The sequence below is a fragment of the Artemia sp. Qi Xiang Cuo genome, chromosome 5 (genome assembly GCF_049724085.1).
Source record: "Artemia sp. Qi Xiang Cuo chromosome 5, ASM4972408v1, whole genome shotgun sequence".
NCBI classification, from domain to species: Eukaryota; Metazoa; Arthropoda; class Branchiopoda; order Anostraca; family Artemiidae; genus Artemia; species Artemia sp. Qi Xiang Cuo.
The window spans coordinates 50,044,804-50,061,494 of NC_142798.1; the positions used below are offsets into that span (position 1 = coordinate 50,044,804).

At 37.3% G+C, this 16,691-nt stretch overlaps 1 protein-coding gene across 1 annotated transcript in view; it reads left to right on the top strand.

Moving 5' to 3' along the window:
• LOC148952228 (sn-1-specific diacylglycerol lipase ABHD11-like) overlaps window positions 1–16,691 on the top strand; it is a 46,805-nt gene that overhangs the window by 17,512 nt on the left and 12,602 nt on the right. The window contains exons 2-3 of the mRNA XM_089089686.1: window positions 2,080–2,236; window positions 3,739–3,912. Coding sequence (XP_088945812.1) covers window positions 2,080–2,236; window positions 3,739–3,912 — 331 coding nt within the window. The remainder of the gene's footprint in view (window positions 1–2,079; window positions 2,237–3,738; window positions 3,913–16,691) is intronic.

Sequence of the window (16,691 nt, forward strand, 5' to 3'; positions counted from 1 at the left end):
TCTTGACTTGAAGGAGGCAATAGTGGGTGCAGTCATGGTTTTGTCTTGAAGGTCGTTCCAGTTATTGGAAATACACTCGGTACAAAAGTTTTGGTGCATTCTGGTCTTCACTCTCTGCTTTGCTAGCTTCTGCAAGTGTCCTCTAGTATTGTGTTGACCTGTATGTTTCATGAGAAGGGTGTTGTTTGGTTGACTATTATATTTGTAGGTCAGCATCATATCACATCTGTGATCAAGGCTGTAACCAGGATTTTTTTTTTCGGAGGGGGTTTTACTCAAAGATGTTTGTTGGGGGGGGGGGTACAGAAAAACAAACTAAGAAAACGCATACAAAATGTGTTTATATCCATTTTTGTAACGTTTTTACGAGTCAGACAAACATTTTTTTTTGGGGGGGGGGTTACCCCCCCCTCCTCTGGGTACGGCCTTGTCTGTGATGTTTGAAGACCAGCGCTGGTAGTTTTAGGTGTTCTAGTCTCTTATCATACAGCCTACTTTGCAGACCCATGATGCTTTTGGAGGCATGTCTTTGAACTCATTCAGTTATTCTGGTGTCATGCTTGTAGAAGGGAGAGGTCAGACATGTTACACAGTCCAAGAGCAGCCTAACAATAGATTTGTAAAGTCTCAGGAAGACAGTTCGGGAGCGGCTGGTGATAGTGCATTTCAGCAGGCCTAGACTTGAGTTAGTTTTTGACACCAGTTGTTGCCAATGCCTGTGGAACTTCAGTTGCTCATCAACAAGTGCTCCCTAGTCTCGTTGTTCATGACTGGTTTCTAGCTGAATATCTGACTGCGACTTCTGGTCATGCATGGTATACTGGTGGTGAGGATTATTATTGCCAAAATAGAGGATGCTGTATTTATTGATGTTGAACTTGAGCAGCTATTCACTGGTCCACTTCTATATTCTCTGGAGGTCTGATTGCAGGCTTTGTTGAACGGCTGGTCTAAAAAGCTTAGAGTCATCAGCGTAAAGCGTGATGTTATTTATGGCTTCCTTTGTCATATCATTTATGTAAATGAGGAAGAGGGTAGGGCCTAGGATGGTACGCTGAGGAGCTCCACTGACAATGTCACATGGTTCAAAGAATACTTTATCACGATTATCAGTGAAAAGTCGGAACTGCTGCTCTTGATCTGTCAGGAAATTCATTACCCATTCTACTACATCAGTGTGGCGGGCAACTGCCAATAATTTGGCCCTAAGGCATCTGTGGGGCACCTTGTCAAACGTTTTGGCAAGGTCAAGCAAAATAAGGTCAACAGGTCCTCCCCTCTCCAAAAGGTCAGTAATGATATTGTAAGTTTCAAGTAAGTTGGTCTCCAGCAACTTTCCCGGAAGGAAGTCGTGCTGGTCTGGTGAGAATATATTATTGGACAGAAGGTGTGTCAGAATTTCAGCATTCACAATACATTTCAGGATTTTGCTACAGCTGAGGTTAAGCTGATCAGCTGATAATTCTTTGCATGGATCTGTATAATGCTCTTAGCTGGATCTGTATAAATACAGCTGTCAAGCATATTTCACACCATAAAAATGACAGTTTTATCTGTTCAGAGTAGCTTAAATGAACACTATTAAAGACTAGAAATCTTTGGCAGTTTTAAGGATTGATGGGATAAAATCTGATTGCTAAACTTTGTATGGACATGAACTGGTACTGTTTTTTTTTTTGGGGGGGGGGCCTTCTTGTTTGGTTGGCTCCCAAACTGAAACTGATTTCTTTGGTCCGACTTAGGGAAGGTTCTCTACATAGCAATCCTATGTGCATATAGTGTATATTTAGATATAGTTTTTTTTTTAGAAAGTGGAGGAAGACAAGCTTCCTTGAACAATATATGCCATTAATAGTAGATATTGCAATTAATAAATGCTACTGTTACAAGTGCTAGAATAGCCTATAATCGTTAGAATATACTCTTCACTTGGGGGATCCAGTAGAAAGAGATTCTTCTCTTGTAATTATGTATGGCTTGCTGGGACCTAAGACAAATGAATATAATCAGCAAAAGTCATTCACATGCTATGTATTTTATTGTTAATGGCTATTACAATTGATTGGTGCAATGTTTTAGGAGTGTTAGTCTGGCCTATAATTCGTACGAATCTACACTTCCCTTGGGGCACCCGAAAGAAACCAATTCTCCTATTATAATAATGCACGGCTTGCTGGGATCCAAAACAAATTGGATGTCATTGGCAAAAGTCATTCACATGAAGACAAAAAGACAGGTAATGAACTTTTTAATCAATGACCATATTATTAAGAGTTTGAATGAAGTAAGCTATAGGAATTATTTTAAGGGATTTTTTTTCTTTTTAGTTTTTGAGAAAGCTATGCTTTATAGCTAAACGGCCTCAGGATTTCAACCTAGCTTCATGGCTTCCCCCCTGGTGCTCATGCCTTGACTTTGGACCTGTCATTAAAAAAAAAACAAAAAAAACTGAAAGCTGCGGTGTATCACCAAATGCTGTTTGTCTTGGGTTAGGCTACAATCCAAGGCTGGACTTTGCTTAAATTGCTAGTGCGTGTCCTGCCTTGGTTGATGAGCTTAGACTAGCTTGAGTTTGCCATGTTCAGGTTTGCCTTTTCAGCTGACAGAAATTCCTAAAAATCATCTAAGGTAAAAAATTTTACTATCCAAAAATTCTCAATCGCAGAACAACCTCATACTCGGTCACCGTTTTTATATACTCACACTCCTTTGTTTCCAGGAATTACAGACAGGTTAAACGACAGGAACTACTGCCATGAGGTTCTCTTGTAAATGCATCTGTCGATTAGATCATCCTTACATCTGCCTGGCTCATGCCCATCATAAATAAACTGAGCCGAAATCGCTTTTTTGCCTTTTTTTAAAACAGTTTAAATTGCTTGAGGCTACTTGATGGTTAACTGCAGGGGAATAATGTTTATCAACATCCTCTTGTGTAGACTGACACTGCTGCATCAGGAATTAGCGGTTTTAAAAGAAACTTTGTTTGGCCAAAGTTAATGTTTTGAAATGGTGTTTCTATATTATTTTGAAGCTCATTAAAGATATATTTTGAACAGAGGATAGAAAAAAATCTTTAGAGGATGTCAGAGGTGTTCACATTTGTTCTCTAATGTATTGAAGAATCTTGCTGCCATACTCTCGAATTTCATTCCCCACTGTTCAAGCAGCACATATCCTTTCATATGCTCCTGGCCAAATTCTTGGGGATCTAATCAGCAATGACGGGATTAACTTTATGATGGAGATTTATTTTAAATTAGTTTTGAAGGATAACATGATAAAATATTTTTAAAATTCCTCATTTCATAGGTTTTATAAACCGTTACGCTTTAACGACTTTATATTGAAATCTCTACAGCCCTCTAGATTTTTATCCCAGATAGTTTTTTTTGTGAAAAATATTTTAACTATTATTTTAAAGTTTTACTATTTTGGTTTTGGAAATATGGAACGGTCCAGGCTATATATTGTATTTCAAAAAAGTTCCCTCATGTGATTTTCTAATACCGCTTTTTTTCTCTGTACCTTTTCTCACTCTTTTATTCCGTTTTCCCTATCTCTTTCTCTTCGTTTAGTCTGCTTTATGTCGTTTTGAAAATTTTTCTCTCTTGATTTGCATGCATCTCGTTATTTTATGCAAATCGTTTTAATTAGTGTTATAGTAGGTTTTGAGTAACTAACTATAGATTTTAATTTCGGTTCCCTAAATATGGCAGGTAACCTAACTTCTTTTAGGTAATCACTATAGATGCTAGAAATCATGGAGAAAGCCCTCATACACATTCAGTAAGTTATAATGAAATGGCAGAAGATATCCTGTATCTGATGGACTCTTTGATGATTAATCAAGCAACCTTAGTTGGTCACAGTATGGGAGGAAGAACTATGATGACATTGGCTCTAACTGAGGTAAATCAAAAATGTACTATGCACTTTATTATTGTTAAATAACATTAATTGTTAATAATGGTAAAGTGTAAATAATTGTTTAGTAATATTAAGTGTAAAAGAGTAAATAAATAATTGTAAAATGTGCATAATTGTTAAATAATTTAAGTGCAAAAGAGTAATTAAATAATTGTAAAGTGTAAATAATTGTTAAATAACTCAAGTATAAAAGAGTAAGTAAATGATTGTAAGGTGTAAATAATTGGTTAAATAGCTTAAGTGTAAAAGACTATCTTTATTTTGGTACTTAAGGGTTTGCCATCCTGGAAATGCTGAGGTATCAATCGATTTTATTCCGAAATAGGAAAGACATGTTTTCATTAAAAGCGAGTTAAAAAATTTTTGCTTAATTAACATGTATAGTTACTAAAAACAAACACTCATTGAGAGTTCGTTGTGTAAACACCTTGTTTTTGAATATTAACCTTTTAATAAAGTAAGGTTTCAACCTGTGCGATTCCCTACAGACATTTATAATCGGCTTATTTTATTTACTTGCTATTGACTTTTTTGCTGCTTGAACTTAAAATTCCCTTGGGATTTAGCGACTTAGTAAGTACTGAGATTCAGACAGAAAGATTTAATTACCTTAGAGGATTGTATTCTTTGTGCACAGCAGCGATATGGCCGAAATGAATTCTACATCTAGCAGCGTTGCCAGAGCTTGATTGTTGCGCTCTGGAAAGTGCACCCCAATTTTAAAGTGCAGTGTTGCCACCTACTGTACTGACTGAAAATAAGCCAAAATTCAAAAGTAGTTTCCGGAACGGAATACTGATAGCATATATTAGGTAATAAGCAGAAGAGGGGCAGGAAGCAGGAAGAGGGTTCCTGCCGCAAGCGCCGTATGTACCTGCCGGTATTTAGTTACCCTTAAATTGCGGGGAATTGGTGAGCGGATCCCGACACTTCCCTTGTTCCTAACATGGTGTGATTCAGTGGACTTTGGCCGTTTTTGAGTGAAATTGATGACTGAAAAGCTGGTATTCAGCCCATTTCTGAACTTTTGGAGCAGATCACTCACTGACGGGGTGAAATTCGATCAGATTGTGAAAAGCGCAATAAACTATTTCGAACATGATACAATCATACAAGCTAAAAAGACTCTTCACAGCGAGTTGGACATTCAAAGCCGGATGGTTTCGTATGCCAAAGATGAGGACAACATTACTGATATGTGCAAGTCGCTAGTCTCTGCGGCAAAGCAAAATGTCCCGATTCCGAAATTTGTGATATTTAGTCCGTGTGAAGTACCTGCCATCGGCAAGGCAGTTCACGCTACAGTGGTGTCCAAAGTAAACGAACTCTCCAGAAAATTGGATGGATTTATGCTAAATACTAGCCGCTCTACAGTCACCCTGCCAGACAAATCTCAATCGTCCCAAACCGCACCCCCGAGGCCGCTTTACTCTGTGATACTCAAAGACCCTCCAACAGGCTTAAAATGTCCAAGGAAACGCAAAGCATTTATCGACAGCTGTGCCCATGTCCAGACGGCGATATAACCGAGTTACGCCGCTCTAATACCGAGTGGAAACTCGTGGTCCGTTGCAAGCAAACCGCGAGCCAGATAGTGGATGCAGCTAAATGTGCGAAACCGTCGCTCAACATCTCCCTCAAGGAACCTGCTTTTTTAGCTGCGATCAAGCGAGTGCCGGAGGATCTAGACGAACAGTCTCTAAAACAGCTAATCCCCAAGTGCAATAAAATCCTACTGTATGGCAAGTCTCGAACATTTAAAGTCTACTTTCCGACACGAAACGACCTCAATACCTTTCTCAAAATTTCAGTGAAAATCAGATGTGAACGCCCCCCAGTTGAAGAGTTCGGGTTCTTTCCTCAGCGCTGCGTTAATTGCCACGCAATTGGTCACCTGGCTGAAAATTGTAAGAACGGGTCTTTGAGCTCCAAATGTGGCTCCACCGATCACAAATCTACGCCCGATACCCCGATTCAGAAGGCAGCCTTTTGCGTTGGTTGCAAGAAGCAGGGTCATACTTGCTATTGTGTGAAGTGCCCGAAAAACCGTAAACCGTCGAACTAATGACCTCATCTCTAACTCTTCTATTGTGGAATTTAAACGGCTCTTTTATTAATAAACTTCCGGTTCTGGAAAGCCTCCGTCCTGAGTTTAGTGTGATTTGTCTCCAGGAACATTTTGTTACTAAAGATGGTCTGAACATACTTGAGCTTGAGGATGTGACAACTTATTGTGTACCCGCTAGACAGCTAAACAAAAGAGGACGACCCTCGGATGGACTTGTTACGTTTGTGAGATCAGCTCTCCGTTCTAGTATTTTCGAAGCAAATGATCATTATCTAGCTGTTAGAGTGGATTGTTCTGTGTGTATTAGTGTGTATCTTCCCACAGACTGCAATAATGACCAGTCTGAACTCTTATTTGCGCTATCTTGTGAAAAACTAGGTTCATGTATAGACAAAATTCGGTGCTTAGGTTTACCTTGCATTAAAGCCGGCGACTTTAATTGTTATCTGTCCGAGTTGAATTCTCAAGCGTCGCCAGGTACAGCATTGGCTAGGGGCTTATTTAGTGATTTCTTGTGTGTTTTAGATAAATCGTCCGATTTTACGTATGTTCACACATCCTCGCGAGCTTCCAACCTGGACTACGTTGTAGTATTGTCAGATTTGCGAGCGGATATAGTAAAGGTTGTGTTTGATTATCAGTTGTCTGATCATCTTCCCATTACTTGCTCTGTCGGTATGCCATCTTCTGGTCACCAAACCACACTACTTGCTCCTTCAGCACCTCGACACTGTCGTGACTGGTCGAAAATCGATCAAGACCCTCTCATCAAGTCGATAGACTCAGTACTGAATAAAGTCAGCGCCCCATTGCGTTTCGTTCAGAAGTCATTCCAGTTACTTCAAAGAAAGTGTTCGATTTGTCTAGATATATATTGTGCAGAAATCTGCCATGCTCTCTGCTTCGCAGAAAAACAAGCTGTTTCTTTGCAACGAATTCATAAAGGAATCATTCCCGGGTTGTCGTCAAATCCAGATCTCATCATTTGATGTATTCAAGCAAAGTTTTGGTTTTCAGTATGGAAAGAGTGTTGACGTCCGAATATGGGTCTTGTGAACAGCATACGGATCTTCACGAAGCGAAAGTTTTCTAAGGCCCTGGCTTGGTATCGGAAAAATCTAAATCGTTATTCTGCCCGTGCCAAACAAGATAGAAATATGATCTTCAAGTTTGTCTCTCGTTCTGCAACAAATACTTCGTCACCATCCCCAGCCGACATACCTGAAGATGAATGGTATGCCCATTACGAATTGGAGTTCTCAGCCCCTGACCCTTCCATCGAACAATCATACGAGGCTGCCTTAGATCAGTTTCTATCTTCTCATCCCGATGAAGATTTTATCGTTAGTACCCGCTCTGTTGAAGATGCCATCCGTACACTTAAATAGACAGGCTCACTGGGCATTGACAAAGTCAGTGCAATCCACTTGAAATACGGAGGTAAACTTATCGCGGCATATCTCTCTCTACTTATGCAGAGGATTGTCTCTCAGGGGATTGTACCTTCCTCTTTTTGCGTCAGAGATCTGACTCCCATTTCTAAAAATGAAAAATCCGAAGTTTAGTGCACATCATTCCGCCAGATAACTGTAGCTACATCGCTGTGCAAGCTCTTGGAGTTACTGTTTATACAGGAATTCAAAAAAATATGCTACACTCCTCCGCATCAGTTCGGCTTCGAGCGAGGAACTGGATGTGCTGATGCCTTAACAGTCGTTGCTAATGTCTTGATAGATGCCGAATTTTCTGGAGAGAGCCTTTCTTTGGCAGGACACGACATTAGACTCGCTTTCGACTTTAGTCCATGCTGCGATGCTTCTGAAGGCCGGTAAACGTGGGTTGAGTCTAGCTGTCATTCGTTCTCTCGGGAATCTGCATTCCAGATTACGGATCCGACTGAAGCTACCTCCTGTCACGGGTTTGACCCCTATTCCGCGCACCCGACTAGTTCCAGTCAAGAAATGAGTGCTTCAAGGAGCAGTCACCTCTCCCGACCTTTTCAATAACTGTGTCCTTGATGCACGAGATCAGTGTCCATCTTCGCTGATTCTGTCATCTGCTAACTTGTCTTTGGTATGTTACGCGGACGACATCCTGAATTTTAGCCGAACCCTTCTGCGGATAATTGATATCTTTGAAATCCTTGAAGCCGAATATCTTAAAGTTGAACTTCAGTTCATTTCTTCAAAATCGGAAATCGTCCTATTCAATTGGAAAACTGATTTTTGTGTTCCTACCATTGCCCTTGGTTTTAGCTCTGTCCAGCCAGTGGATAACCGCGTTTATCTAGGTTTACCCATAGGTTCTCTTATCCAGCACAACTGAAAACTTCTCCTCGAACAGCTTAAACGACGGATTTCATGGTCTTTCGCTTCAATTGTATCGTGCAAACTCCGATTCAACCGGCTGCTTCTAGCTAGCTTGTATAACGCCATTGCTCTTCCTCACATTTTACATGCTACACCCTTCTGGAAACTTCTCACTAAAACTGACCAGAATAAAATCAGAGCGATGTATTTTCGTTTTGCGAAGTATTTCTTCGTCTACCTCCGTGGTATAGAAATCGCAAGTAATTGAAAAATTTAAATTCGCAGACCCTGACGTCACCGTCGCTAGACGAGTAGCAAAGCAAAATAGAAAATACGTCGAAATCTACACGAATGATCCCATCTGCTCATTCAGTGATTCAGTGATTCGTTTTCTTTGTTGGTTCAGTTTGTTGTAGTTTGTATCTTCTTTTTTATTTTTTTTAAATGCTCCGTCTTGTTGTGTGTTGATTTGACGGGTTTTTCAATAAATAATAATAATAATACAAAGTGAAATTATATCAATTATTTCATAGACCGCACTGCCTTTCCATTTATGCATAAAATCAAATCATATAGATCTGTAAATAACAGATTGATTAAAGATTAAATTAGGTCCTATTTATAAAAGTTTAATTAGAAGACGAGTCATATAGGATCGTATACTTCTAAAATTAAAGAAAAAAAGGAAATTTAGAACAATCAACTTACAGACAGTTTGAAAAAGATGCCAACACGATTTTAAAAACTTCAGAATGCTGGCTATTCGAAAAGTTAACGTTCTTCCCTAAAATGAAATTTACAAAAATAATTTTTTTTCCTACTGAAATTAAGGAGCAACATTGAACCTCAAAACGAACAGAAACTATTTTGTATACAAAGGGGTTCTCACCTCCTCAATACCTTGCTCTACATGTGCTAAAAGTTTTCAGCACTGCTAAAAAGGCTTCCTATTCCTAATCAAACTGTCCTTGTGTTTCAGTAGTCGTTCTTAAAAAGATTGGGACAAATAGTCAAACTTACTCAAACTTAGCGTAAAGAGCATGCTATTGAGGAGGGGGCAACCCCTTCATATATGGAATACTTTCTGTTCGTTTTGAGTTTTAATGCTGCTCCTTACTTTCAGTTGAACAAATCTTGTTTTTTTAATTTAATTTCTGATCATTTTTCAAATAATGTCGGCAAATCTGGCTCACCGTCCATGAAAAATTCCCTGCCCTTACGGGAAAGTTCCGTGGAAAGTTCGTCCTTAAAGCACCCCATCCCCCATAAAATTTCCTCTGGACAATTCTTTCATCGTTTTGAACCCCCACTCTGTAAAATTTCTTGAGGACGATTTAGTCTGAAAAAATCTCCTTAGCATACTTGGATTTGAAAAAGAATTTAATTTCTAATCGTTTTTCCAATCATCCCAGAAATTCCCTTCTGTGGAAATTTTTTCCTGGTAATCCAAACCCGCTGCAAATATCCCCTGGTTAACTCCCTCGGAACATCTCCACTTGCAAAATTGAGTTGGTAAAAAGAAAATAAGACAAATAAAAAGAATTCCGTAGAGGAATTCTGTCACCCCCCCCCAGTGTAAAGTTTCCTCTGGAAACTTTAACACCTAAAAGTTTCCTCCCCACGGAAAATACTCCCATGGAAACCTACTCCAAGCACAAAATGTCCCTCCCCCCCCCGAAAAATGTCGGTTAACTTCCCAATAACAAATACTATGCGCAGACAATGGGCAAATTTTATAACTTACAGGCCTTTTGCCATGGGTTGGGGGTCATGCTACCCCTAAGGCATAGTTATTAGGTCTTTTAACTATGCTGAATAAAATGGCCATCTCAAAAGTTTTATCAGACGAATTTGGAAAAAAGGGTCAACTCCAAGATTGGAGTTGCCCTCCAATCTTGTCGGTCACTTAAAAAGGGCACTAGGACTTTTAATTTCCGTTCAAATGCACCCTCCCGCGATCTTCTAGGACCATGATCACCCTTGGGAAAAAAAAACAACAAATAAGCACGTATCTGTGATCTTTCTTCTGGCGAAAAATACAAAATTCCACATTTTTGCTGTATATAGGAGCTTGAAACCTCTACAGTAAGGTTCTCTGATACGCTGAATCTGATGGTGTGATTTTCTTTAAGATTCTATGACTTTTAGGGGGTGTTCCCCCTTTTTTTGAATAAAAGTCAAATTTCCACAGGGTCGTAGCTTTTGATGGGTAACACTAAACTTGATGAATCTTTTATATTTCAATCAAAATAATAAGCCGATTCTTTTGATGTATCTATTGATGTCAAAATTCTGTTTTTTAGAGTTTTGGTTACTATTGAGCCGAATCGTTTCTTACTTACAGTTCGTTACCACGAACTGTTTGATTAGTAAATAAAAAAGAATTCATTCACTTTTTCAAACATAATTTTATTTAAAAACATTCGACATGATCTTACTTTAATTTATTTTAATTTAATTTTATTTAATTTAATTTTAATTATATTGACCTAGTTTTTGCGTAAGATAAAAAGATTAATTTGTTATAATCAAACACTTCGTGGTAACGAACTGTAAGTAAGGAGCGATCCGGCTCAATAGTAACTGAAACTCTAAAAAACAAATTTTTGATACCAATAGATACATCAAAAGAATCGGATATTTACGGTGATTTTAAATATATAAGTTTAATTAAGTTTAGTCCTACCCATCAAAAGCTACGAGCCTGAGAATATTTGCCTTATTTTCAAAAAAAGGGGGAAAAAAGTCACAGAATCTTAATGAAAATCACGCCATCAGATTCAGCGTATCAGAGAACCCCACTGTAAAAGTTTCAAGCTCCTGTCTGCACAAATGTGGAATTTTGTATTTTTTGCCAGTAGAAATTTTTTTTTTTCGGGATGATCGTATCGACCCAGTGGTCCTAGAATTTCGCGAGAGGGCTCATTTGAACGGAAATTAAAAGTTCTAGTGACCTTTCTATGTGACCAAAAAATTGGAGGGCAATTATGCCCCCTCCCACGCATTTTTTTCCAAAGTCACCGGATCAAAATTTTGAATTATTTAATTTATTATAATTAATTTAATTCCAATTTATTAAGCCTAAGTTTGATTGGGTTTGTGTAGTTCTTTTCACCCACCATATTGAAGTTTTTTTTTAGAGTTTTTATAAAACAAAGAACAGAGAGTTTTTTTTTGGTATTAGGGTCTTTTATTTTGTCTTCTTTTTTCTCGTTGAATACCTTTTTTTTCGATTTTTGTATTATTTTTTAATGTTTTAGCTTGTATTTTTTTTATAAAAAAACGGACGCGAAGCCGAAATATTCTGGGAATTTTTATTTTATATTCTTCTACAGATTTGATTAAGAGATTCACCCATTTTATTTCCTCTTTATATTATCATTTTATTTGAAAATATAAAAGTGTGTATAGCAAAGGAATTTCTACAGCAGACAAATACTGACATTTCAATATGCACAGTGCAAATGCTATGGAAGTATGGAATCAAATGGGAAAGTAAAACTCTCCTAGACTTAAGTGTATAAACGCGATGATTAGAGATATGATGATTTGAATGTCCTAGATGAAATGACAGCAAAATGAATGGTTTTTTCGAAGTTTTTAGTGCAAGAAATGGCTTGAAAGTTAATGTTAAGAAGGCTGGGTTGCCTATACTGAGAATAAATGAAGGTTAAGAGGTGATGTTGGGTAACGAGAAGATTGATCAAGTGTACAGCCTCACTTCCGTGGGTAGTATTATCAGTTAAGAAGGTTGATACAATGAAGATATTCAAAGTAGAATAGCCAAGGCTCAGGGTGTTTTGTTTTTTTTTACAATTGAAAAAAAAGTTTTGAACAATAGGAAGATAAGTCTGCAAACCAAGACTAGAATATTGAAAGCTACAGTGATGACAATGGTCATGTCATTATTCATCTCAATTGTTCTGAATGTCAATGGTCATGTCACAATTGATCTGAATCGAAGGTGTTTGGAAAGACAGAGAACGATTTGTTAATTTGCGATTTGCTAGTGACTCGCTCATGAAGGTATTTTTTTTTTCATTTATGACGAGAAAGGATGAGGTAAAACGGTTTCATGTATCAATGTGAATTTTGGTGAACTTCAAGAAAGTATTACATATTCGTACTTGGTCAGTTTTAACCCATTCACGGTGAGACTATATTATTTTTTAGATTTAGTTAATGCTATTTTTAAAGGGGATGAGGTTTAGTAAATGCTTTTGTACTGGACAAATATTTCTTTCAGACAAGCCAAGAAAACGACAACCTTCAATCACAGAGGACGTCACAAGGAGAAAAGTAGAGGAGATTCAGTATATATGTATATAGTTGCGAAAAACTTACATATCCTGATGCTCCTAAAGCTAGTTTTAGGGAAGAACTTGAATGGCCATGGTTCTGTGTCTAGGAGTGAAAATATTTACTGCCTATCTTGAAAGAAAATCAACAAAGGAAACAACCTGTTATGTCTGTTTAACCTTGTATTAATCGCTGATGTACATAGATGTCAAAAACAATATTTTTGTGTTATAGCAGTGGGTTTTAAAGGGGGGGGGGGTTGGTATTCCAGAAAAAAAAATTCAGTTATACAATTAAATGTATTTCCCATTTTACCAATGCATCTTACGTGAATTGCATCAAGGAGGAATTTGAATTACCGCTATGATCGAGCAGGGCTGTTTCGTCTACGCTTTTGCTACTGTCTGGGAAAAATCTACGCAACAATTTGCAATGCTGTTCTTTAGAAAAAGTATTCGGTTTCCCGATATAATTTGACTTTTTTATACTCAATATATTGCTTGATAATGGTACTAAAATAGCTTAATTCGTCAACTAATCTGCGGAAAAACGCGAACATTGATTGTGTGACCTAAGATTCAAAAATGGGGGGTGGTGCTAACTTTTTCCCCAAATGGTGTACATGTATACCAGTATAGATTCGTGGTAGATAACAAAAACATATTCTCAGAATTCGTTAGTGCCATCTATATAATCAGTGACTATTAGGCATAAACTTTTTTCAAAGAAAGAATAAACATTTTTACAGGATTTTGCCTCTGAAAGAATTCAATGTTGAGGATTTATGAAGGGGGAAGACCTCCACCATAAGTTTAAACTATATTATTTGTTTTCCTAAATTAAACCCATTTGCTCGATAAAGCTTGGCCGCATCAAAGGGATAAATTTTATTGCACGAATGAAGCGGTCATTATATATTTTATAGCTATTCAAGGATGACGTTTCAGGTCATAGCTGCTCCAGTCTCATTCTCGGTCTACAATCTTTTTCATTTTCAAAATAGCAGTTAAAAAAAGTTATTTTTACCTTTTATTTCATTTGGAGAAAAAAATGTTGTTTTTTTAAATTATTTTTAGCTGTTTTTATTTTACTATTTTTTGTCGTTGTAAAGCATGTAATCGATTTTCGCCCTTCATTCTTCATATTAAAATTTTCACTTGTAAGATTTAATCCCGAGACCATGCACACCTCTCCTTCGAAACAGTCCATAGTAACAGCATTCCCTGAAGGTATTTGATCTTCTTTACACGATGGCCTAAAGAGATGAAGCTAGATATAGATGAAAATTACATCTAGCTCATCTAAATAGGTGAAAAACGTCTAAGAAAATACTCACAATCATTTTATTTGGCCATATGCAAGAATTATACCCTGTGAAATGATCTTTCGTTGATCTGATTAAAAATTCAGGCCATGAAGCCATTTCAATTAAAGTTATAGATCAAAGAAACCTGAACCAAAAATAAATCTAGTTGCATTGATTCTTAACGCCCTAATTTTTCTTTTCTGCCTTTCAGGAACGAATATCAATATATTTTAAAATCTCACTCTGCATTCGCTAGTACTTTTTATCAGTCCTGGTTGGTATGGAGCTTTTTTTCTTTTTTGGTGCTATAACAAATAAAAACACACGCCTCGAAATAAAAAAAAAAAAACTTAATAGAGCACAAATGCCGTTCTGGTCCTCAAATGATCCTGGTCCGCGGTGCTCAAAATGATTAAAGGAAAAAAAATTGAAAAATTTCCATGGGTAGTTTAGCGGCTCTCAGTCGCATGAACCAAGCTGTTATAGTGACGCTGGATGGTTACTTGACAATATACATTCAAGTATGTCCAAGTATTTGACCTTCAGGAATTTATCTATGGCCCAAACTAAGGCATGGGAAGATATTTTTAAGGTTCTACCTGCACATCTTCCTATCTCTACAGCACTGAATTATCTCCATTTCGAGAACATGGAAGGTTGTTGCACTTTATATGAAGAGGATTGAACATGGTTCGGACCAACTTTGCTACGGCGCATTGCACGAGGCCATGCCTCCTGATTAAAAATTTTTACGGGCTGTATCGGGCCTAGCGCAAGGAGCTTGTAGATTTCACTAACGCCAATTACTGTCACAATTTTTTTTAACTTTGCGGTAGTGCATTGGATTGATATATGCTTGGAAATAAATTTAAATTAAAACCCTTTTTCATTTGTAAAGAGAAGAATATTCTAAATCTTTTCGATTTTTTTTTTTTTGTTTTTTTTTATAAGAATTCAGATTTAGGGACAAATTATTTGTCTGTTGGACAAAATTAGCGCCGGCAATTGTCGGCGCCAAGTTGGGCTGAACAGCTTGCATTTGGTCTCAAGTGCAAGTAAGTAAGTAAGAGCACTCTATGGCTCAGGGGAGCTCTGAATCAATTTCTAACGTTCAGCCAGTCAAAAAGGGAAATTCTTCGCGATTCTGTAATGTGACCTACCTAAAGGTCTTTCACGATTTTAGGTCTATCCCAAGATATTCTGCTGCTTGATGACAATAAGTGAGTGACACTAACGGTTCTCACTAAGCCAATTTCTTGTGCAGTTAAGCAGATCTATGGGCTACTTTGCCGAACGCTGCTTGTTCGATTTTAGCTTAGTCATGTCGAGCATAGCTCATAAATATGATGTCACGTTGGAAAATAATCGTTTTGCTTGTTATTTTCTGGTGTTAGCTAATCGATATACAATCTTTAAAACGTGTATGTTGTGAAGCTTACCGTAAAATCGATATGTGTTTGGCTCCAACAAATGTAACACGCATGACGTTGGTCAAAATATAAATAAACGTGAAAGGTCACACCTACACACAGGGAGAAGGGGTTCGCAGTGTACCTACCCCTCTCCGAAGATTGGTGTAAAGAATCCTGCTGAAAATAAAATTGAATCTGCTCCATTAAAAGTAATTTTGTCGGATTTGACCCCCCTCCCCACACTCAATGGTCGAACCGTTCATGCATAAGGAAAAGTTTGGTAGAAAGAAAATAATTTTTTTCTCATAATAAAACAATTAAGGTTTCACGAATTGTCATCCTCAAAAGTTTGCCTTTCTGATAAAAAGTAAAAAAAAAATAATATGCTTGACTAACAGACCGTCTATAGATAATTGTTTTGTGGCTTTGAACTGAGTATACGTAAAGCGATAGATGTTAAAATTTACAAAGAAAACAAGTATATTGACTTGAATTCCAAATTATCTGACTCGATTATTAGTACGGTTCTTGGGATCGGGACCTTCGAAAGGGAGATATTCAACAGCTAAAAAAGTTTTTTTGTGTCTTAACCTCTTGTTCTTTTCTAGTATAAAAGTTTATTCTTTCGTCTGCTGATTGAAGAAATGTGTCTAACTTGTAGTGGCACTGTCTGTGTCTCGCTTGTAGTGACATTTACACAACCAGAGTTAAGAATTATTTTCTCATGGGAACTTTAAGTTAATAGATAAAATAATAATATCATAAATCGAAAACTAAAGTACTTTTGGAATAAATATAAACTTTTAAAAACTGAAGCCATGAATCGTCGACTCACCTAGCTATGGGGATAAAAGAATCTCAAGTAAAAAAAAATTGCTCAGACTCATTGCTATAGTTCTTCTTTCCCTTCATTTGTGACGAAAGACGTAATGTTATTTTGCTTGATTTGCATTAAAAGTTGCTTCAACCTCAGCTTTGGTTATTTATAATTTTTTTTTATTGTGGTTGGAAAACTTGATATCTTTGTCCGATTTCTCTTGTATTCTGCCAAGAGTGATTTGTTTCAGGGATTTGTAGTCTTTATTCGACATGATAAGAAGCATTTTGGCTTCTTTCCTCTTTTTTTTCTTATTTTGTCCGGCAAGTTTTGAGGTCCCTCGATCTCGGCCAAGTCATATTATTTCGTTTATTTATCCCTTTTTATATAATTTGGAATATGGATACCAAAGCCATTACTTGCTTACTATATTATTTAATACAGTTAAGTAAATCTAGTGATGGATGTATGCACACCTGTTCACATGGAATGAACGAATTATTTTTTTTTTTTTACCAAGGACGACAAGAATTGTGTTATCTTTCCTTGA